General features: G+C 41.0%; 1 protein-coding gene across 3 annotated transcripts in view; it reads left to right on the top strand.

The window, feature by feature from the left end:
• The first annotated feature begins 1,917 nt into the window (after window positions 1–1,917).
• Window positions 1,918–23,109, top strand: part of LOC131224828 (ABC transporter G family member 3) — a 45,332-nt gene continuing 24,140 nt past the window's right edge. Inside the window, exons 1-3 of one of the 3 annotated variants that reach the window (XM_058220236.1) lie at window positions 1,918–2,117; window positions 2,720–3,399; window positions 3,548–3,627. In XM_058220236.1, the coding sequence (XP_058076219.1) occupies window positions 2,925–3,399; window positions 3,548–3,627 (555 nt within the window). In that variant the 5' untranslated portion in view covers window positions 1,918–2,117; window positions 2,720–2,924. Of the gene's footprint in view, window positions 2,118–2,228; window positions 2,572–2,719; window positions 3,400–3,547; window positions 3,628–23,109 lie in introns of those variants that run through there. The other 2 variants (XM_058220238.1, XM_058220237.1) reach the window with 2 other exon arrangements.

Here is a 23,109-nt window from a genome sequence, read left to right as displayed (position 1 = left end):
CTCAGGGTTACGCGCAAATGCTGTCTACAGGTTGGAGGTTTTTAGAAATCGTCGGGGAGGATTGCAGAAGTCTAAGAAATAGTACGGTCTAGGATACGGGCCTTACAGTAGATATTCAATCTCAATACTCATACGTCATAGCCTTTTCTTCGAAAAGACAGCAATGAGAGGGGGCAATTTTTATACCTCATTTGACTAGATCCCGTTTCAATCAGATTCGTGTGGATCACATGTATATGAGGTTAGCAATCGAAAGATTATTATAAGAATGTGTGATCGAATTTCTAAATGCTATCACGTGTAGTGTACATGGTAAATAATCATTGAGGCACGACCGAGTTCAAGCGACTAACACAATCGATTAGCCAGTGGTCGAGTCCATATGAATGCTAAACATAGGTCAATGATTCAAGAAATGTAAGATCGTCGGAAGAATTTGGAAGCATAATGAGGGCAGAAATAATTATGGTAATCGTCATATCGTGGGAATGATCTAGAATAGCTGGATCAAAGTTATAAATAGAAGAATATTTCAGTAGGAAAAATCGTCTCACACCAACCCAAACAAATCAACAAATCAATTATTTTTCAATTATCCTGTCAAATTTACATTCCATAGTGTAATCCCAAATTTCATCTAGTAGTTCTATTCTCTTAGAGTAATCATTTACTTATCGTATTTTCTTGCTTTCTTTAGCATAATATGTAGCATAAATACAATAGTCGATAGTTGTAGTTGTACTATGAGTACTCTTTAGCGGTCGATTTCCAATTATCCTTTACATTCTATTTTTTATGCATTAAGAAAGTTCGGAAGGCAAGGAGAAACCCGTCATCAAAGGACGAGCTCTACCTTCTGACTATCACCTGATTCATTTACACTTTGAGCGAGTGGCTGAATAAGTGACCGATCTCCTCAGATATCATACTCAGTGTTTTCCTACTTTGGCACTCGGGGTCTTTAAATTGGAACTGTAATCCCAATTCTAATACGCCCACGCACTTATCACCATTTGTTGCAGAGCTGAACCTCAAAATAACTATGAACAGTATGGTCCACCTAATATTTGTTTCTGCTTGGTTTTTGGGATTACTAGCGGTCAAAATAGATGGACAACCTGAGCATCACGGTGTACCCCACAGCAGGGATCCACCTAAGCTGCGCCCTCAACCATTAGGGCCTGTTTGGGCGGTGGGATTAGAAGAGATTAGGTAGGATGGGATTCAAAAAACATAATTATTACCCATGGAGGGATTGTATCATGTTGCCACGGGATAAGATTAATTTCATGCTTTGTTGGTAATACGGTGATACATTGAGTGGATATACCCACCATTATTTGAAATTACTGAGAATAATACACACATGTTATATCTAAACTGTTCATTTGTTTTGTAACCTCATTTTATGGCATGAGCCTAAAAATGAGGTAGATCCAAAACTTATGTAGCCCCAGAGAAGTTTTCAACGGTAAGTATTCAATCCCGTTGCTTTCTATGATGGGGTTCACTTAAGCTTTAGATTTACATGATTTTTTGGCCCATGCTCTAAAATAATCTCAAAAAATGGGTGGACAGTGTGGATATAGCCCACACATCATGGTGGGACCTACACAACTTGCTAAAATTGAGTGAAATTGGCACGGGACCCAATGCAATTCCATCCGGTATAATTCTAAGCTTTTCCATTATTCCCAAACATGGAGTGGCATTGTCACAGGACCAGATGATTCCCATCCCACCTAATCCCTTCCAATCCCACTGCCCAAACACGCCCTTTAGGCTGTTACCTCTGCCTCACCTAATCCGCGTCGTAGCGAAACCGAGTGCCTGGAACATGGCCCACACGTGAGAACTGAAAACCCGAGTAGCGGACAATGGGGCCGGGGACAGCAACAAGAAAAAGAGCAGGTCAAAAAGATCCAAAAAGAAACTTCATCACTGGCACTCTCACTTCCACTAAAACAAAATCACTCTTCCCTCGCTCCGATCCAGCTCTCTCTCTCTCTCTCTCCCCATTTGCCTTTTGCAGCCTTACTAAAGAAGAAAAAGCGTCTTCAGCAGCACAATTTCGACGCTTTGCGTTGTGAAAGCTCCCCCTCCTTTTCTGTAGCTAGGTTTGAATGTCCCCTTCTTTGCCTTTCCCTTTTTTTTTTTTTTTGTCCATCATTTCTTGTTTGGTTCTGTATTTGTAACAAGTGGTTGTTTGGGCCTGCTTTTTATCTTTTCCTAGCATCTTCTTTTGATATTTGTGCGCGTATGAAATGTGGGTTTTGGGAGGGAGGAGTTGCATTTCATGTCGGTTCTGGGATTTTTCTTTTAAAGGAAGTGTAATTTGTTTTTTTTTTTTTAAATTTTGAAATTTAATTTTATTTCTTTCTATTTCTCTGTTTCGTTTTATTTTTAAAATGTTTGTAATATGAAGGATGATTAGGTCTTCTGATTTCTAAATGAGTTTGGCGAGAGGAAGGTTTTGGTAGTGTTTGGATGTACCTTGTAACGCTACGGTTTCTGCAAATGCCAGTGACCTTCATCCAGTTCCGCTTTTTGTGTTGTGTTTGGTGGCCCCAAGTTGCGTTCTGATAAATATTGTGATCAAGATGATTTCTTTTCTCTAGTCAGACTAGACTCACATTCTTTTGTGATTTGAGTCGGATTGACTACTTCACATTTCTCCCTAGCTGTCCCTAAGTACATGTTTTTCTGGATTCTTATGCAGGAGCAGGACTGAAGTAGTTTCCAAGGGTTTGAGATTTGGTTGGATTAGTCCTGGAACACAGCGTTTTTGGCTGTTGGAATTTATTTTTGATGGGTCGAGATTTGGGTCCTTGGGATAAGATTGGAACAAGTCTGCCATCTTATTTGGAGAACTAAGTATTGCGTTTTTCAGTGGATTGAGATTGCGGTCCGTGTGACCAACGATAATGGAGGAAATACAGTCTTATTCGGAAAACTACAGGTCGTCTTCCTCATCGGCGAGTAGTCCCACCAGTAGAGTCCCGTCAAGTTCTTTCTTCTACCTTCGTAAACCGGGTTCTCTACGCCAACCCATCTCATTTGAGGACTCCCCGGAGTGGGAGGACACAGAAATCGATGTGCGGGTTGAGGAAGAAGGGGGTGACTCAATCAATGCCGCGACAGCAACAGCCTCCCCATCCCTCTCTAAGCTTAATAGTGGGTCGCTGCTATCCCCGCCATTGCCGGAGGGTTCAATTGTTGCGAGGAAGATTGCAGGGGCATCGGTTGTGTGGAAGGACTTGACAGTTATGATCAAGGGGAAGAGGAAGTACTCCGATAAGGTCGTTAAGAGTTCCAATGGATACGCTCTGCCGGGTACACTTACTGTTATCATGGGTCCCGCAAAATCGGGGAAATCCACATTATTGATGGCGCTTGCAGGTTTGTGTCATCTAGCTGATTGCTGTTATTTCTGATATTTGTCTTTTTGTTTCTTTGTTGATTTCTACATGAGCATTTCAATTTGTTGTATTGACGTGTCATTGAAGGTTAAAAGTGGAAGCTAATGTTTGTTCCAGTCTTACTTTAGGAAGACTGCGTGATTCTGCTAGAATGTATGGTGAAGTGTTTGTGAATGGCGCAAAGTCCTCCTTACCTTATGGGTCATATGTAAGAGCTCAGTCATCTCACCTGTGGTTTCTTTTCGTTCCATGATTCGACTTCTTGTCATTTTTTTAATTTTAACATGCTGAAAATGTGTGCTTCATGTCCACATCTACTTGGTGCTCAACCAAATGATTGTACACAATTTTCTGCTCCTTGCATGAATGATCTACACCAAGATCCTTGTGGTCTGTTGAAGCTACTTGGTTTCGTTTCGTTCCATGACTCGACTTCTTGTCATTATTTTAATTTTAACATAATGAAAATGTGTGCTTCATGTCCACATCTACTTAGTGCTCAACCAAATGCTTGTACACAATTTTCTGCTCCTTGCAGGAATGATCTACACCAAGATCCTCATGGCCTGTTGAAGCAATGGGTTAATTATCATCGTCACCATCATCGCCGTCATCGTCAATGCTGTCATCATCAAGGCGACGGTGGCCGTAATGGTCACCACTGTTACCAATACGAGTATTGATTGTAACGGCTGATACGGGGCCGTAACAGCCGTTACGACCTTCGTAACGACCATTACGACCCCTGTAACTGTTAAAAAAAATTTGCTCAAAAAATTCTGAAAAAATATTTAGAAAATCTAGAATAATGTAAATATTCAAAATTTGTATTCTTTTTTTGTTTTTGTTTTTGTTTTGTTTTGTTTTGTTTTGTTTTTGTTTTTGTTTTTGTTTTTTTTTTTTTTTGTTTCTTTTTTGTTTTGTTTTTTGTTTTGAACATTTTATGGTAGTGTAATGGTCTACTCTTTGGTGAGAGAGTTGTATTGGGTTTTCTGGTGAATTTATGAACATGGTTGTCCCCCTAATGTTTACACATCACAATCAAGCATTAGAATTAGAAATTGGAAAAATGCATATATACCACTTTTTGGAATGATGTAAAAAGTTATTTGGAATGAGAAAAGTGAAAAAAATGAGGAAGAAAATAAATTTACATAGAAAAAAGAAGTGGTCGTTTTTCGACCGCTATGGGAGTAATGGTCGTTTTGCCCTGTAACAGCCGTAACGGCACTTGTAATGGCTTATACGGTCCAAAAAAACCAACTGCCCCATTTCACTCCTGTATCATGTCACAGTCATGGCTGTTACATTACCTATATGTATTGGCCTTTACGGCCATATCGTAATGGATATGGAACATTTTGGTCATCATCATCATCATTATCATTAATTGTTTTCTTTTACTATGCTAGCATTGTTGGTTCATCTTTGATGCAATTGCCTCAGATCCCACATATGCATGCTCCGCAAGTGTGCACAAGAAAGGACCCACTTTCCATTTTAGACAAATCTCTATAGTAGGAAATAACTTTACTTTCCATTTCTTTTAAATCTCTTCATTAGCTAGTTTCCGTTGATATCTTTATATTAGGTGAAAAGTAATCTTAGAATTTTCTTATTTAAGTGGTTTCTTATTTAGGTAGTTTCCTATTTTTCAGATTTTTGCTAGCTAAGGAATTTTATTTTTTGATTCCATAGTTTTTATTGCATATATTAAGGACTGATTATCGATGAGGCCTAGGCCTATGGAATAAGATAAGTTGAATGATATTCTCTTTTTATGAAAATTCTCTTTTTTTTTCTTTGGTAGTTGTTGAAAGGGGGAAGTGATCTCTAGTTAAAGACTAGTCTACTATAGGATTGTTGAGTTTGCTCACAATCTTGCATTCCTAATCTCTAGCATTCGGCTAGAGGATTGTTGCTCCTTTCCCACAATATCTTTCTACTTTTCTTTAATCTATTTGCTTCCCCTTTAGGGGTTTGCATTAATCATCATTTATCGTTTGTCTATATATCATGGTATTAAAAAACGGTTACCTAACGGCCGCTATTTAACTGTAATGGTGTGACCTGTTACGCAATACAATGTCGTAATGCCGTTCTTAAATAAATAGTCCACAGTGATTCGACATTGGATGATACATTTCCTTTCTTTCAAAAAGTGACAGGGGCTGTAATGGCTGTTGCAGCCTGTATTGTAACAACCATAAGGCTGGCTGGTATGACATCTGTTTCTGTTATTGAATACCTTGATATAAATGTATAATTTTAGCTTAGGCAATTGGACTAATTCCTGATACATCTTAGCATGTAGGATAAAACTGACTCATCTTTGGTCTAGCACCTGAATTCGATCTCTCTTCCTCTTACACTTTGTTTAGTAAAATCATAGAAGGATTTTTTTTTTTCCTTTGAATTTAGTTTTTTCCCTTTTGGTCCATTTTTTTTTAAGCAACACAAGTTTGTTAAAAAAGAGAAAGGTCACTATCCATTTAGGCAATGGATAGCATTGCAAATGTAGATGCATGAACAATTCTTTACCTAGAGCATCTGCCTAAGTAGCCTCTCTAGAGATAAGATTAAAGGAAACTATAGATAGCCATACCTATAAAGCGCCTTTGATTTCATTTACAATGAATTGTAGTTCCTAAGGTGGTGATCTAGACTAAGACCATTCGAGATTGGATTGGGGTATATATAACATAGAAAGTGAGGGGTTAAGATAGAGGAGAGGAAGTGCGTCCGGTTCACTAGGTTCTACCACCGCAGGGCCCAATCATACTCAGAATCAGGGTTTGATCTTGGCTTAGAACGAACACTAGCTATATGCTTTGTGTTCGATATATTGACGATTTTATTGATAATATCACTGAATACCGCTATTGCCAGCTAGGCGATTCCAAAACTCCCGTAAATGTTAATATTTCTAGTTATCTGCGGTGTTATCGATACACAAAGCCTTTTTCAAACCCTCATTTGTATCGACGATATTATCACCAATGCAACTTGATGTGGAAAGGCGAAAACAAATAAAAATTACTTTTTTTTTTTGGATTTGGGTGGGGGGTGGATTTCAACCACTCCTTTTCAAGTTTTGTGATTCTAATCACTCATTTGGGGGAAAATCAACACTCGAAAGCTTCAATGGGCTGGAACACCAGATATAAGGAAAAAAATGCTTTTATTTCTATTTTTGGTATACATGTCTATGCATGATTCTCATGCATTGAGATGAATTTAAGTTGAAAATCAAAAGATTTGGGGGTTGAAATTGGGGAAATCCAATTTCCCTCCATTTTCTCCCCTAAAATAACTAACTGAGGGGCCCAAATTTTAGTATGTTGATGAGTGTTGGCCGATCTACCAATTCATGTAAATTTTTTTGTTCTTTAGATTTTTTTTTTTTTTAAATATTGGAAATTAATTAAAAAAATTGTTTTAACTAGAACAAATAACCTCAACATATTTTTCTTAGATAGTTGTTTTGTTTTATTCCCATTTTATTTATGGTTGTATGTTGATGATTGTTGAGGTCAATTTCTTGGGAAATAAAGATTTTAAAAATATGATAAATAAAAAATATGTTTTTTTTTTTTCATTTCAATTTTTTTTTTCATGGGCGTATGGTTGTATCATACAATGCATGCATCTATGTGTGCATAGATGGATGGATGCATGCATGTATGTATTGTATGCATATGCATGTATGTGTGCATATATGGATGGATGGACCATGTCTATGTGTATGTATATTATATGTATGCATGGGTGGATGGATGTATGTTTGTATGCATGTATGCATAGATGGGTGGATGTATGTATGTATTAGTGTATGTATGCATGGATGGATGTATTAATGTATGTATGCATGGATGTATTGATGGATGGATAGACATGTATGGATGCATGGATGGATGGATGTATTAGTGTGTGTATGTGTGCATGGATGCATGTTTGTATGTATGCATGGATGTATGTATGTATGTTTGTATGGGTGTATGCATGGACGGGTGTATGTATGCTTGTATGGATGTATGCATGGATGGATGGATGAATGTTTGTATGGATGTGTGCATGGATGGATGGATGTATTAGTGTATGTATGCGTGGATGGATGGATGTATGTATGTATGGATAGACATGCATGTATGATGTATGCATGTATGCATGGATTTATCAATATATGTATATATGCATGGATGGATGAACAAAGGTATCATTGTATGGATGGGTAGACATGTATGAATGTATGAAGTAATTTTGGCTACTATTGCACTGATTGTTTTTGACAACAGATGCTTCATGCCCCTATTAAATGGAAACTTATTATGTATGGTTCTTTTTTGCAAATTTTTACTCCTAAATATGTAAATATGTTTATTTTAGCATCTCTTGAAGCTTCATTAAAAAATTCCATCTTTTCCCTATGTTTTCCCAATGTTTCCCCCAATTAGAAATACATTTCTTGGTATTGGCATTAATATTGGCAATATCTATACATGTTTTTGTATCCCTGGTCAATGATACATATAATGATACCGATACTACGGACGCCGATCTAAACCCCAAAACCCATGGGACAGGATAGTTAGAGTTGCCTTCATGATAATGGTTGATGCTACCGCCAACCGTTACCAACATCTGATGCAGGACAACTAACTACTTGCTCTAAAAGCTCGAACTGATAGACCATGGCAAATCAATCCCTTTATCTCATAGCGCAGGCCCCACATCCCATGGGTTAGGTCCTCGGCCGAACCCCCCTCGTGGGCCCCACATCACATGGGTTCCGCCTCACATGGGTAGGGCCCGCCTCACACGAGCCACTCGCCTCACATTGGCCGCCCACCCCGAGTGTGCCCCTGCATCCCACAGGCTACCCCACTCGAGCCCGGTGTGAAAATGCCTCTACATTAACTTCTTTCCACAACCTTATCTCTATCTAAATAGCCTCCATTTTGGCTCAATTAGATCATGGATCCCAACCAAGTACGAAAACACGAGCTTGAACTTTAAGCTCATCCTTAACGACTACCACTCCAGATTGCCCATGATTCCCAATGAAACATCCCTCACCATTGAACTTCCACCACCTAGATGGGGGAGGGTTCTATCCACTTCCCTAGTCGGATTTTTGTCATAACCATCAGTAACCTCATACCAATTTCATATCAAATCAGACCTAAAAAACCCATTTACGACACCAGCCATCCTGCCTCTACTGCTGAGTGACACTTAGATATTTTCCTTCAAAATGTTGATGGAAGTTGACACAGTATTGAAAATTCCCCCATCTAGATGCTCCCAAGAGGAGCATGATGGAGCCTCCATAGGACTCTTCCCATTTGATTGCTCTGAGTATAGTATGTAAACTCCTGAAATGCGCCATATTTGAGGGTGGCAAACTGTTTACGATATACATGTGGGGTACCATACATGTAATACTTATCTTTTCTAACTGCCTTACTACTAAAAAATAAAGGGTTTGAGATAGAGGGATGTACGGTGGTATACTCTTCTCCCCATTGGATCCTATTGTAGCCTTAGCTGGTATAGCGGTGGGGTGGTGAATGGATGTTTTTTAGGTTTTGGATGTGTTCCATTCGCTCTTCTTTATCTTGGTGCTATTGTAGGAATTGTGTGGCAGCTTCAGGTGGATTTTTAAGATAGTATGGGTTGTGAGATCAATGCCAAAGTGCTGAATTATGGGGAGAGCTCAATAGTGTGAGGTTGAAGTGGAACAATCTGTGGTGCATGGGTGGGAACTTTAATGTAGTTTGTTTCCTCCAAGAGAGGAGAAGAGGCGACCATATCACATCATGCATGTTGGAGTTCTCTCACTGAATCGATGATCATGGGCTGATAGCTCTCCCCTTGTGTGGTGCTGATTCTTCTGGTCAAATAACCAAGCAAATTTGGATACATCTCTTCTCAATAGGTTCTTGATATATGCTAAGTGAGAGAACACTACCCATGTGTTTTTTAGTGTGGTGCCCTGAGACCCACTTTGGACCACTTCTTGGTTATCTTGGAAACAAGCGAGGGATGCTGAGAGCCTTTCGCTTTTCCTTTTAAGTTGATGTGGCTTGAGGAGGACGAGCTCGTTGCTGAAGTTAAAGAATGGTGGTCGCCTTTAGTAGAAGGGTGGGTCAACCACAAATTGATGTTAAAGTTGAAAAAGCTATAAGGCTTTGTTAAATAATGGACAATGGCTTGATAGGCCTGTTGGATGTCTCCGAGCTGATCTTGAATTTCTTTCAGCTCTGCCCCCCATGGGACCTTGTTTTTTGCCGTGACTGTTCGGTTGTTGTCCCTAACTCTATATTTTGGTCGTCGGGGAGGGCATGCTGCCTCTCCAGTATCCTCATGATGCGGTCAATGTTGCCGGTCAGGGCCTCTACTTGGTTTTCCAGATAAACGAGCTAGCTTCCCCTGTTCTAGGATCTTTGTGCGATTACTGGTGAAGGGGGGTTCAAGCTGGGGGCCTGACTGTGAAGCCTGAAGGTTCTCAAGTTGTTCCTCCTGCACCGGCTTGGTGGCGGCCAATGCCCTTCCCTTTTTCTTAGCCATTGAGGTGGGAGAAGGGGAAGAGCGGTTGGCCTCGTTGATGTTGGGGAACTTTAATGATTTCGTTGTTGGTTCCCACTTCCCACAGACGACGCCAAACTATTATCGCTCAAATCTGGATAAACTCGCAGCTTCACTTACAGGCTATTGGGTACTTGCACTGGTAAAGAACAAAGGGCAATGGGGGCACTAGTTGTGGCCGGGGACCTTTCGATACCTAAGTTAGGTAGGTTAAACAAGAGTAGGTGTAGCCGAAGTTGGGGTTTTTTGTGCATACCTTTCTCCCAAGGCAGGGGGCGTATTTATAGGTTCTTTAGGCAGTTTGCGTATCTTAGTGGATATGTCAGACATGCTGGAAGGGTCTGCATTTGAGTAGGAATATGCTTCCGAGAATATCTCCAATCCTGCCTTGATCGGCGTGATCTTCGGTTGGGATCTTGTTTGATCAATCTTGGCCCGGTTCGATGCGGGATTCTCTCTGGACATTTCTCATCCAAGGTCGAGGTCGGAATGATCAGGTCGGTCGATGAGTTTTATTACCGAGTTCCGAGTTTGTTTTGTCGATTCTTCGCCAACATCGTCTTGTCACCCCCTCATGACGTATACATGTCCCATGTCGTCAGTCAGTTCGGTTTTTCCCATAACAATCAATATATTTAATCCTTAAGATACGTCAATTTCGGGATTTGTTTTGCATGAAACTTCAAATGGGGATTTTACATGAATACCTTATCAACTTGAGTGAAGCAAAACATGAAAGAATAATCAAATCCACATATCTAAGCTATCAAAGAAATTGTTTTATATCTAACATGAGACCTCCCTCATACCAATTTTGTTGTGATTTTTTAATCGAGGAAGCGTAATAGTTTTCAAAAACTAAATTTTAATCATGCAAGATCAATCCGCATATAGATATAAACAAATTGGATGGTTTAGATCATGCCTTGATGCTGCAAGATTTTTTTATGCCAAGAATCTATGTCGTTCATTCTTAAACTGAGATATCTCTTTAATTGGTCCCCAATCAAAGAGTAGAACCGAACCCACTAATTCTCTACTATATAGGGTTGTAGATAATGGTTAGAGAAGAGGGGTTCTCGATCAGATGAACCAACAGATGATGAAGGGAAGGGATGACTCTCTCTCTCTCTCCCCCCTACCGTAGACGTCCACTAGAGGGGATAAAAGGGGTGGTGTTTTGGGCTTAGTCCTATAATCTATTCCCCTTGAGAATATGATCCATTTCTAGGATCAACTCTAGGGTTTTAGACTTTCAGTGTAGCACATGTTTTGGTGCTTTGTCATCCTAAGAACTTTAGTATATCTCCTACAACATCAAAATTCCATTGTCCTGCCTAATCCACATACCTAAATAGACATATGTCATTCCACTTTATTGTGGCATTCAATGCAGGCCTCTAAAACCTAATGTAAGGCTCAAATTGGATATCAAAAGACCTGATCATCATACTTCCATTGAGCTTGATAAAAACAAATCTATGGTGAAAATAAAAAATCTAACGGTTGAAAAGCTTTATAAAACCTTTAAAAAACATTCAATGATGCTAGCTAACTAGTTCGAGCTTGATAGAGCATTTAAAAGGTTAGATCTACCCACTAAACTTGTCCCGGGCAAAAAGTGGATTCCGTTTTGAAGTACATCGGGCCTCAACTGAATCTTAGCGTGAGAACCCAATAACACGTGTGTTAGCCATTGATGTAGCATCAAAAGGTGTATTCAAAACCCTGCCTCACATAAAGACCCCTAAAGTCCCTTTGTAATCTCGGGTTTGAGGACAAGTCTTGGCTGGTGCATGATCGAGTTGATCTAATCCAAGCTTAATGGGTACTCTTCATTAGGAACTTGATGCTATCCATCCAATATAGGTATTCAATGGCCTAAAACTAGATCCTGATAAAGAGATGAGCATATGTACTCCCATGCGTGAAGGGCGACAACAATTGAATGCCCAATGGTAGAGATTTTGCCAACTTCATCGATTCACATCACATACGATGACTGTAAACAAATTAGGAATAAACATCAAATCTCCAATAGCCCACCTGGGTAATTATCTCCATTGAATTCTTTCCCCAAGGCACAAAAGAGATTTCATAACAAACCCTTATAACCCATTAATTTGTCGAAGTTTCCAATCACAATTAATAACAAAGCACATAAATAAGTTGGTCACTTGTGACCCTATACCATTCACCAATGAAGGTCAGTAATGACCAAGTTCTAATCAACAAAATATTAATCAAGTAAAATTAGCTTTGTAGGGTAAACATAAAGCCAACAGGACCCACTTTACAAGTAGGTTGAGTCACCAATGAAGGTCACTAATGACCAAGTTCTAATCAACAAAATATTAATCGAGTAAAATTAGCTTCGTAGGGTAAACATAAAGCCAACAGGATCCACTTGACAAGTAGGTTGAGTCAGTTGATTTGGACGATGCGGAGCGTTAACCTGATCCTAGGATAACAAGGTAGCATCATAAGGCATCAATGTTAACACTTTCGTAGACAAAGTGATATCTCCCCACAATTCTTTTGACCCATTAACGAGGCAGTAAGGCAGATAGGGATTGAGATGGTATGAGACACATAGTGGTTACACTCTTAGCAACACTAATACAAAGACCGATGGAGGGGAGGTGGTGGCGGTGATGGTGGCAATGGTAGTGACTGACGGCAATGATGACAATGATGCAGTGACTGTAACAATGTTCGTAACAAGAGTTCGAGTCAAATATTTCTTAGCCCCATTCATTGGGGAGAGGGCCATTGACAATGCCACCCAAGACCCATATCAGGGTTCTCATCTTATCGCAACAAGAGCTTATTAGCCTTCAAGTAGCCACTTCGGAACAAGCAACTAAGTGATAATTGACTTCGATGTGTTTAGTTCTTTCGTGATAGAGCGGATTGTTTGCCATGTGTGAAGCAGCTTGATTATTACAACATAACTGCGTAGGTACATGCAATGTAAACCTCGTTTCTTGCAATAATTTCTTGATCCACATCAACTCACAAGAGGTATGAGTGATTGCTCTGTATTTTGCTTCGACACTCAATCGGGCCACCACAATCTACTTCTTGCTCTTCCATGTGACTAGATTTCCTCCTACAAATGTACAATATCCAATAGTGAATTGTCTATTTGCTAAGAAACCTGCCCAGTTTGCATCTACATATCCTTTGACCCGAAGATGACCATTATGTTTATACAAAATTCCTTGGTGCTCCTTTAAGGTAAAGCAAAATTCGAATAACTACTTCCATGTGAGGCGGTCTTGGTGCCATACACGCTCACTGCATAGGATATGTCTGGTTGAATAATATTTAAATAAGTTTTCAAACCAATCTTTTGTACCTTCCCAAATCCTCCACTGCATCTCGTGAATCACTTACATGCTTATGATTAGGGTCCATTAGAGTGTCAATTGGCTTGGCTTGAAGAAGACCCGTCTCCATGAGTAAATCCACAACATATTTATGTTAAGATAGATTAACCCATAACATATTTACGTTAAGATAGATTAAATCCTTTGAATCAATCTACTTCTATACAAAGAAAGTATCGAAGATGACCTAGATCTTTTGTGAGAAAATGTTGTTGAAGATACTTCTTTAGTTCTTCAATCCACTTGTTCTTACTTCTAGAGTAACAACAATATCATCCATGTATACTACAAGCATGATGAGACATGAAATAGTTTTTTGTACAAAAACGAAATGATCAGCATCACTTCCAACAAAGCAATAATTTAATATAACCTTGTTGAACTTGTCAAACCATGCTCGCAGAGACTGTTTGATGAGGATATCACGTCACGTACACCCTTACGTACGTATCAGAGGAGGAAGTGGGCAGCGCCGATTTCCCTGTGGCTAGGCGAGTACCCGTGATCGTATTGAAGACCCCATGTGCATGTGAGAGCATCTGGAAGACCCCACACTGGGAAGATGCACATGGGCTACTCTATGAAGTGATTTAGACCGTTGGATTGGAGGGACGCGGTGATCGGGCCATTGGATCGCATGGATCACATGATCGGGCCATTGATCGTTGATCGTCCACATCAATTTTAGACTTTATCATATTTTAAGATTTAGTTTTTTTGATTATTTTATATTTGGACACATTATGGGTGTTTTAGTTGATTTTATTTAGAGTTAGGCTATTTTCGTTAAAGCTCACAAGACGGAGATTTTTGTAATTTTTGAAACTTTTTGGATCTTTTAAAAAGAAAAGGGCATGTGACCTCTCTCTCATTGAATTTCGTGATTAAAAAAAAAAAAAGAAGAGAAAAACTATTGCTTTCTTTCCCATCTTCATGCGATTTGAAGATACTTCCATGCGATTTGGAAGGAAGATTGGTGCGGGGCTAATCTTCATCAACGGAGGTGTGAGGTATCCATCTATCCCCACACCATCTTTTCTTTTCTTCCCCATCCAGGTATTCTCTTCAGGTTTTTAATTCTCCCATCTCAAATCATCGTTTTTCTCCAAAAATCCAACTTTCCCATACCCATCCACAAACCAAACCCTAACCGGCCTAAACTCATCCTCTTACGCCACACGTGTGACTGTACGGCCATACGTGCGAATCCCACCTGCTTCTTTTAGCTTTTCACCTTCATTATATCAAAACCCTATTCCTCCATCCCGGAAACCCCAACCCTAAACCTAAAATCCTTAACTTTCCCCAAATTACCTAAACCTTAATTTTCACCTTAAGATGTATTAGGTTCCTTATTTTAAAATAGACTATACCCTATGCTAATTTGATGTCCCTACATCCATTAGATCTTAGTTTCGTTTTATTTAATGATCTTATGTTCCGATGTTCGTAACTTAGGTCAGGATTATGCATGATTTTCTTTTGATTTTCATGATATTTGTGATGAATATAGCGATGATTGTGTTTTTTTTGTTAAATATTTTAATTCGGTTATCTGATCTCACATGTTACTTAGTTTATGCATCAGTCCTGCATCAAATTTGGATCAAAGAACAGTTTTAGCGTAATTTAGTCTATTGTCAATCCGACTTTGTGGTGAAAATTTTCTACAGAAACCCTTTAATTTTTTTTTAAAAAATTGTTTAGGTTTCGGGCACTTCGCCCTGTGTGACTAGCTCTGCGAAGAGGACATATTTCGTTGAGTTAGTCAGCCTTTTTTCTAGATTTTGTTGTGTCCCCATATAGATCTAGGCCATATGGGATTTTTGTGTTGCATCTAGGTTAGAGTCACATCCAGGGTTTCCTTTTAGAGTTTCCTTGTGTATGCCCACTCTTTTAAGACGTGGTTTTGGTTTACATCCCACTATGAATCTAGAGCAGATTGCCGAGGCTCTTAATGCTATCAATAATCGTCTGACGACCATTAAAGCACACAATAGAACCACTGCCACTCAATTAACCGCGACCAATGCACTCGTCAATTAACTTGAGGCCTCCTTACAGGAAAACCCAATACTAGGGATGACGTTCAATCTCAGGCTGGAAATCAAGTTGATAGGCAGGAGCATGATCATGGCCAAGGCGTTGCCGGTGGTCGAGCACACGTGCCACCACCACGTGAGGAGCGTTATGAGTGTTATGATCTAGATGCTCAAGTCATGAAAGGTGTGAAAGTTGATGCCCCCAGTTTTGATTGTCGCTTGGACCCCAAAGCATTCCTTGATTGATTGGCAGACACGGACCACTATTTTGAGTGGTATGATATGTTTGATGCCCGTCGAGTGAGATTTATCAAGATGAAGTTGGTGGACCAGGCCAAACTTTTTTAGACCAATGGAGCGTAAAATTGAAAGGAAAGGAGAGCCCACAGTTGTACATTGGGCCGAGATGAAAGAGGTCCTTAGAGAAAAATATCTCCCTCTTTCTTATCGTCAGAGGCTCCTAGACCCGTGGCAGGCTTTGCGCCAGGGTTCCATGATCGTTCCAGATTACATCGCTAAGTTTGAGGAGTACATGATGCGATGTGACATTGAAGAGGACTCAATGGTTACATTGTCCAGATTCAGGATGGGCCTCTGATTTGAGATCCAATGAGAACTTGATGCAAGACATGAAATTCAGATATGATGTGCAAGATTTCAGGCTTAAGATCACGTTAGTTCAGAAACAATTACACAAATTCCATATCTCACACAAAAGTCCAAACATTCAATTAAGGGAATCTATGTGGGTCTAGGCCTACACATGTTATGGCTGGATGAATAAAAATTATAAACCAAACAATATTCAAATGGAAATAGAAATCATCCACACATGCATGACAATCAATCCCTAATCCAAAGAATTCACTAATTTCAAATCAAGGAATCTTAGGCTAAAAAAAAGACAAATAAATTAAGGATAATGCAATCTAGGACTAGGGTTATGAAAATAGGTAAGAAAAAAGGGAAAATAGGGAGAAAACTTGAACCAGGAACAACTTCCGCATGTAGACAGTGGGCCTGAGTCGGGCGCACGTGCGTGGGAGGCCAGCTGCACGTGTTGTGGGGGCCTGAATCCCAAAACGGCTTTTGGTCGGCCAGAGGGGGACTTCAAACCCTCCAAATTTTGTCACAATCCAATGCGCGGTTGGGGCGCAGTGCTCTGTTGAAGTTTCAGCCCTCCTGCAGGGCCAGATTCTGGAAATTGATTGAAGAGAGACAAATAGCTGCAAAACAAGCGGATTTGAAGCGAAGATGATCGTGGGATGGATGAAATAAGATGGAGGGGCGAATTGGGATAAATGTGGCTTCGCACCACGATAGTTAGCCCTTCGAAAAGTGAGGGCTTCGCACCCACTGGAATTTAGTCCTTCGAAAAGGGAGGGCTATGCACCCATTTGAAAATTTCCACAACTCAGAAACTCAGAGAGTAGAAAAACACGCAGGAATTTTTATTCAACTTCAATGAAAAAAAGGAACTACAAGGGGTGCCTATTTGTAGGAAAACCCTATACCCCACAATTCGTGCCATGTGCGCAACTTATTATTTGACGATGAAGTAAACTAAAATAAAAACCAATCAAATAAATCTAAAATGTTAATGATGTTTTAAATAATATAAATAAGTAGAACCTAAAATATGAACTTAATCTGACTTGTGGGCCCCGATCATGAGATCCCATGATGGGCTTTACTTGATTATTGGGCCCACTCTAAGGAACCAAAACTCCGTCTTCTAGCTAGGGGGCTCTCCCTGGACGTCGTCATCGATCCAGATCAACGGTGGGGCCGTCCTTCGTGTGTAAGTGCGTAGGGGGCGGCCTGCATGCGCGTGATGTCCCCATCAACTATCCCCGGTTGCGAAGATTTCTCCACTGGCGAAATAAAACTCCTGAATCGCTCCAGGATGTCAGGATCAAGTCTTTGAAGTTCGTCCTCAGTGAACCACGTGATGTCTAAAGTTGGGCGTGACTTCCATTTAACTAGGTACTTTTGAAACCTGCCGTTCGACGTAGAAATTATCTGATGGTCTAGGATATCCTTTATTTCCGCTCTGGGTGTGTGAAGGCTAGGTATGAGAGGTAGAGGTTGGGAAAATAGGTCGGGAAGGGTAGGTATGGGAGGTAGAGGCTGGGAAGATGGGTCGGGAGGGGGCCATGGATCAAGGGAAAGGTCTGTGGAATCAGGATGGTTCGACAAAAGGCTGGACGAGAATCAGGATGGTTCGACGAAAGGTTGGACAATGCATTAATGGCTCCTTGAAATGCTATTAGATCCTCCACATTGAATGTGGAACTAATTCCCATGGAGGGTGGAAGATTTGTCACATACGCATTGAGATCGTTTCGTTTTATAATTTCGAAGGGTCCAGTGCTACGTGCGTGTAACTTACGAATGGCCCCCGGAAGATACCGCTCGGGCCTGATGCGGACCATCATAGTCCCCAATATTGAATTCTTTGAAACGTCTATGTTGGTCTACAGAAAATTTGTAATGTTCATTACTAGTAGTGATCTTTCGCCTGATTTCTTGATGTAATGAATGTATATGATGCGCAAAAGACTCTGCAGACTCTGATGGCCTATGGGACAATGACATGGGGACAAGATCAATAGGCTTCCTAGGCTTGTAACTAGTAAGGACTTCGAAAGGACTTGGACTTGTGGACCTATTGAATGCAAACTCAGTTACGGGTAGTATGGTGTCCCATGTCCTAATATGCTCTATATCCCTCCTAGGGGGAGACTCATCCGGTAGACCATCAGGAAAGACATTACGAAACTCATCCACTACCGGAATGGCCTTAGTGGGTAACTCTACACTAGCCTTTGGTGCACTCTCTCTAGGCATAAGGCCGTCCATGTTGTACCACTCAAAATAGTGGTCTTGATGTCCCTCATGGGGTGGGTGCATGGGTGCATGCCCATGACTGATTCCTTAGCCAACTCCATTCATTGGTCTATCCTCATGGCCACCTGCCTGAGATGGAACATCTACCCCAATGGTGGGGTTTGTCCTGGCGGAGGCCTTTAGTTGGGTAATGCGCATATCAAGTTGTTCAAAGCATTGGTCCATATCCAAGCGCTTACCCAAATACTCAATCTGTTGGGACAATTTATTTAGTGACTCTTGCAATCGTTCCATGTTTAGTGTAGGGTGCAAACCAACCACGACCCGTACGTGGGGGCATACGACTGCTAACTCCACCTAAGGACTTTTTATGACGACTATATGTAACTAAATGGGACTAAATGATCCTATGAGACTATATGAAGGAAACTACACAGTGTTACTAAAATCCAGCAATATAGTTGTCGAAATAAAGGACTAACAGAAAGTTACAGCAATGTGAATTGCTAACTCCCTGCTAACAGAAATTTTAACAACTAATATCAGGGAATACGGTCTTCTAAACAGCTATATGTGAGGAAATAGGATGTATGACGGACTTACACAAACCCTAAACATGTAATGCATTCCCCTACAAGAACCCTGAGCTCTGATACCAAATTTGATGCAGGACATAAAATTCAGATATGATGTGCAAGATTTCAGGCTTAAGATCACGTTGGTTCAGAAACAATTACACAAATTCCATATCCCACACAAAAGTCTAAACATTCAATTAAAGAGAATCTAGATGGGTCCAGGCCTACACATGTTAGGGCTGGATGAATAAAAATTATAAACCAAACAATACTTAAAGGGAAATAGAAATCATCCACACATGCATGACAATCAATCCTTAATCTAAGGAATTCACCAATTTCAAATCAAGGAACCTTAGGGTAAAAAAAAGGACAAATAAATTAAGGATAATGCAATCTAGGACTAGGGTTATGAAAATAGGTAAGAAAAAAAAGGGAAAATAGGGAGAAAACCTGAACCAGGAACAGCTCCCGCGTGAGAACAGCGGGCTCGAGTCGGGCGCATGTGTGCGGGAGGCCAGCCGCACGTGTGGTGGGGGCCTGAATCCCAAAACGGCTTCCTTGGCCTTAGTCGGCCACAGGGGGACTTCAAACCCTCCAAATTTCGTCACAATCCGATGTGCAGTTGGGGTGCGGTGCTCCGTCGAAGTTTCAGCCCTCTTGCAGGGTCAGATTCTGGAAACTGGCTGAAGAGAGACGAATAGCTGCAAAACAAGCGGATTTGAAGAGAAGATGATCGTGGGATGGATGAAATATAATAGAGGGGCGAATTGGGATAAACGTGGCTTTGCACCATGGTAGTTAGCCCTTTGAAAAGGAAGGGCTTCGCACCCACTTGAATTTAACCCTTTTAAAAGGGAGGGCTATGCACCCACTTGAAAATTTTCCACAACTCAGAAACTCAGAGAGTAGAAAAATACGCAGGAATTTTTATTCAACTTTAATGAAAAAGAGAACTACAAGGGGTGCCTATTTATAGGAAAACCCTATACCCTACAACTCGCGTTATGTGCGCAACCTATTACTTGGCGATGAAGTAAATTAAAATAAAAACCAATCAAATAAATCTAAAGCGTTCATGATATTCTAAATAATATAAATAAGCAGAACCTAAAATATGAACTTAATCCGACTAGTGGACCCCGATCATGAGATCTCATGGTGGGCTTTACTTGATTATCGGGCCCACTTCAAGGAACCAAATTCCGTTTTCTAGCTAGGGGGCCCTCCCTGGACGTCGTCATCGATCCAGATCGATGGTGGGGCCATCCTTCTTCGTGCGTACATGAGTAGGGGGTGGCGTGCGTGCGCGTGCATGTGACATCCCCATCAGAACTTTATTCTTGTGATGTTGGTACACTGGAGCACATGTACCAAGTGGTGCAAGACATTGAACACTACCTCAAGGCACCAGTTGGTAAGTGTTGACTCTTGGGATCCAGTGTCAAGACTTACTCTCAAGGGGCTAAGCCTAACGTGGGGAATTAGTCTAGGCCCCAAATTGGGTCCCAATCCAACCCTAGAGATGTCAAGGAAAGGGGATAACGAGTGCTAGCTCTAGGGGAGGTGAGCAAACACAAGGCTTTAATTGCCATGGGATTGGTCACTTTGCACATCAATGTCCATCAAAAGAGAGAAACAAAACCCTGGTAATTGATGATGATGAGAAAGAAGGAGATGAACAGGGCGATCTTGAAGAAGAATTTTGTCAACCCAACATCAATGGTGCTAGTGATGAAGAAGTAGAAGGAGAAGAGACCACACCACTTGTAGTAGTTAGGTGTGCCTTGACCATTGATAAGGAGAATGATGATTGGCACCGGACTACGATATTTTACACCTATGCAAAATGTGGAGAGAAGAATTGCAAGGTGATCAGCGATAGTAGCAGTTGTACCAATGTGGTCTCCACTAACACTTTATCCCGTTTGGGGTTGAAACCTGAACCGCACCCTCAACCCCATAGAGTGTCATCGGTGGATGCATCTTCCATACTTGTTACCTAGCAATGTCTCGTGCCCGTTAATTTTGGATCCTATTTAGAATGGCTGTGGTGCAACGTCTTACCTATGGATGTTGGACACATCATTTTCGGACGACCTTGGCTATTTGACCACGATGTGATGATATATGGCCGCTCAAATGTATGTTCATTCATGCATCAAGGCAAAAAATTATCTTTAGTTCCTCTCCCACCAAAGAGCAATGTGGAGAAGAAAACTGAGGGGAAGTCGGGTAACCCAAGGGAAATGAGGAAATCCCAACCTAAGTCTTTTCATGTGATCAACGCTAAGGAGTTTGAGAGGAAGACTACGGTGGATTCAATGGCGTACGCCTTAGTGGCGAGAGAAATTACACCCGAGGTTAGTGTAGAGGGACCCCTTGAGGTGAAGCCAATTATGGATGATTTTCACGATGTATTTCTAGAGGACTTACCAGATGAGCTTCCACCCCATGAGGGACATCCAGCATGCTATCGATTTTGTCCCTGGGTCGACTCTACCTAACCTTTCTCATTATCGAATGAATCCTACGGAGCATGCGGAGTTGAAGAGGCAAGTAGATGAACTCCTCAGAAAGGGTTTCATTCAAGAGAGCATGAGTCTATGTGCCGCGCCAGTGCTTCTCACGCCCAAGAAAGATGGCATGTGGCGCATGTGTGTGGACAGTCGAGCCATCAATAAAATCACGGTCAAGTACTGGTTTCCCATATTGCTTCTTGATGATATGTTAGACATGATGGCTGGTGCCACGATCTTTTCAAAGATTGACCTCAAGAGCGGGTATCACCAAATACGTATACACCTAGGAGATGATTGGAAGATAACCTTCAAGACGAAGGATGAGCTATACGAGTGGCTAGTCATACCCTTTGGCTTGACCAATGCCCTGAGCACATTTATGAGAGTGACGACCCAAGTGTTGAGACCCTTTATGGGTAAGTTCCTTATGGTGGATTTTGATGACATTCTTATCTATAGCACATCAAAGGAACAACACCTCCACCATTTGAGGCAAGTTTGCGGGGTCCTCAGAACTAAAAAGCTATACGCTAACCTTAAGAAGTGTACATTTATGTCAGAGCGTTATCTTCTTAGGGTTCATTGTATCATCTGAGGGCATGAGAGTGGACCCCGAGAAAGTCCGTGCCATAGTTGAATGGCTTGAACTGCGCAATATTCATGAGGTGCGAAGCTTTTATGGCTTGACAACTTTTTATAGGCGGTTCATTAGAGGATTTAACTCTATTATGGCTCCCATCACGGATTGCATCAAGAAAGGGGAGTTTGTATGGACTAAAGTTGCCTTTAAAGCTTTTAAGGAGATTTAGGGCAAGATGAGCGAAACCCCTGTCATGCACCTTCCAGACTTTTCTAAAGTCTTTGAGCTCGCATGTGACGCATCTGGGGTAGGTATAGGTGGTGTGCTCAGTCAAGAAGGGCACCCTATTGCTTACTTTAGTGAGAATTCGAATGATGCAAAACAACGATATTCCACATATGACAAAGAGTTCTATGCAATCATCCAATCCTTGTGCCATTAGTGACATTATTTATTACTGCAAGAATTTGTCTTGTTCTCTGACCACGAGGCCTTACGTTACGTCAGTTCTCAGAAGAAACTAAACCCTAGGCATGCCAAATGGGTCCAATTTCTTCAGGAATACTCTTTCGTTCTTAAACATAAGGCTGGGGTCGAGAACAAACCTGCTGATGCCCTTAGTTGTCGTGTGGCGCTCTACTCGAAAGTATGAGAATGGAAGTGACTGGGTTTGATCGGCGGAGAGAAGAGTATCCTACATGCCTAGACTTTGGTGAGTTGTATGCTTTATTGCGAGACGGTTAGTCGATTGACAGTCGCGGGTTTGTCATCATCTATGGGTTCCTATTTAAAGGTGACAGACTCTGCATTCCTCCTTCCTCCGTGATTTCTTAGTATGGGAACTTCATGCAGGAGGGGTAGCTAGTCATTTGGGGAGGGATAAGACATTTGCTCTTGTGGAGGATAGATTTTACTGGCCAAGTCTCAAGCGAGATGTAGCCAAGATTGTTGGGCAGTGCAGGACTTGTCATCTGACAATGCAAAGGAAACAAAATACAAGATTGTATACGCCTTTGCCAGTACCCCATGCTCTGTGGCAGGATATTAGTATGGATTTCATGTTGGGCTTACCGAAAACTATCAAGAAACACGATTCCGTATTCGTGGTTGTGGACCGTATTTTCCAAAATGGCCCATT

This window comes from Magnolia sinica, chromosome 14, assembly GCF_029962835.1.
Source record: "Magnolia sinica isolate HGM2019 chromosome 14, MsV1, whole genome shotgun sequence".
Classification (NCBI taxonomy): Eukaryota; Viridiplantae; Streptophyta; class Magnoliopsida; order Magnoliales; family Magnoliaceae; genus Magnolia; species Magnolia sinica.
Note: the sequence above shows the minus strand (reverse complement) of the source record. Positions and strands in the feature narration are given on the sequence as shown.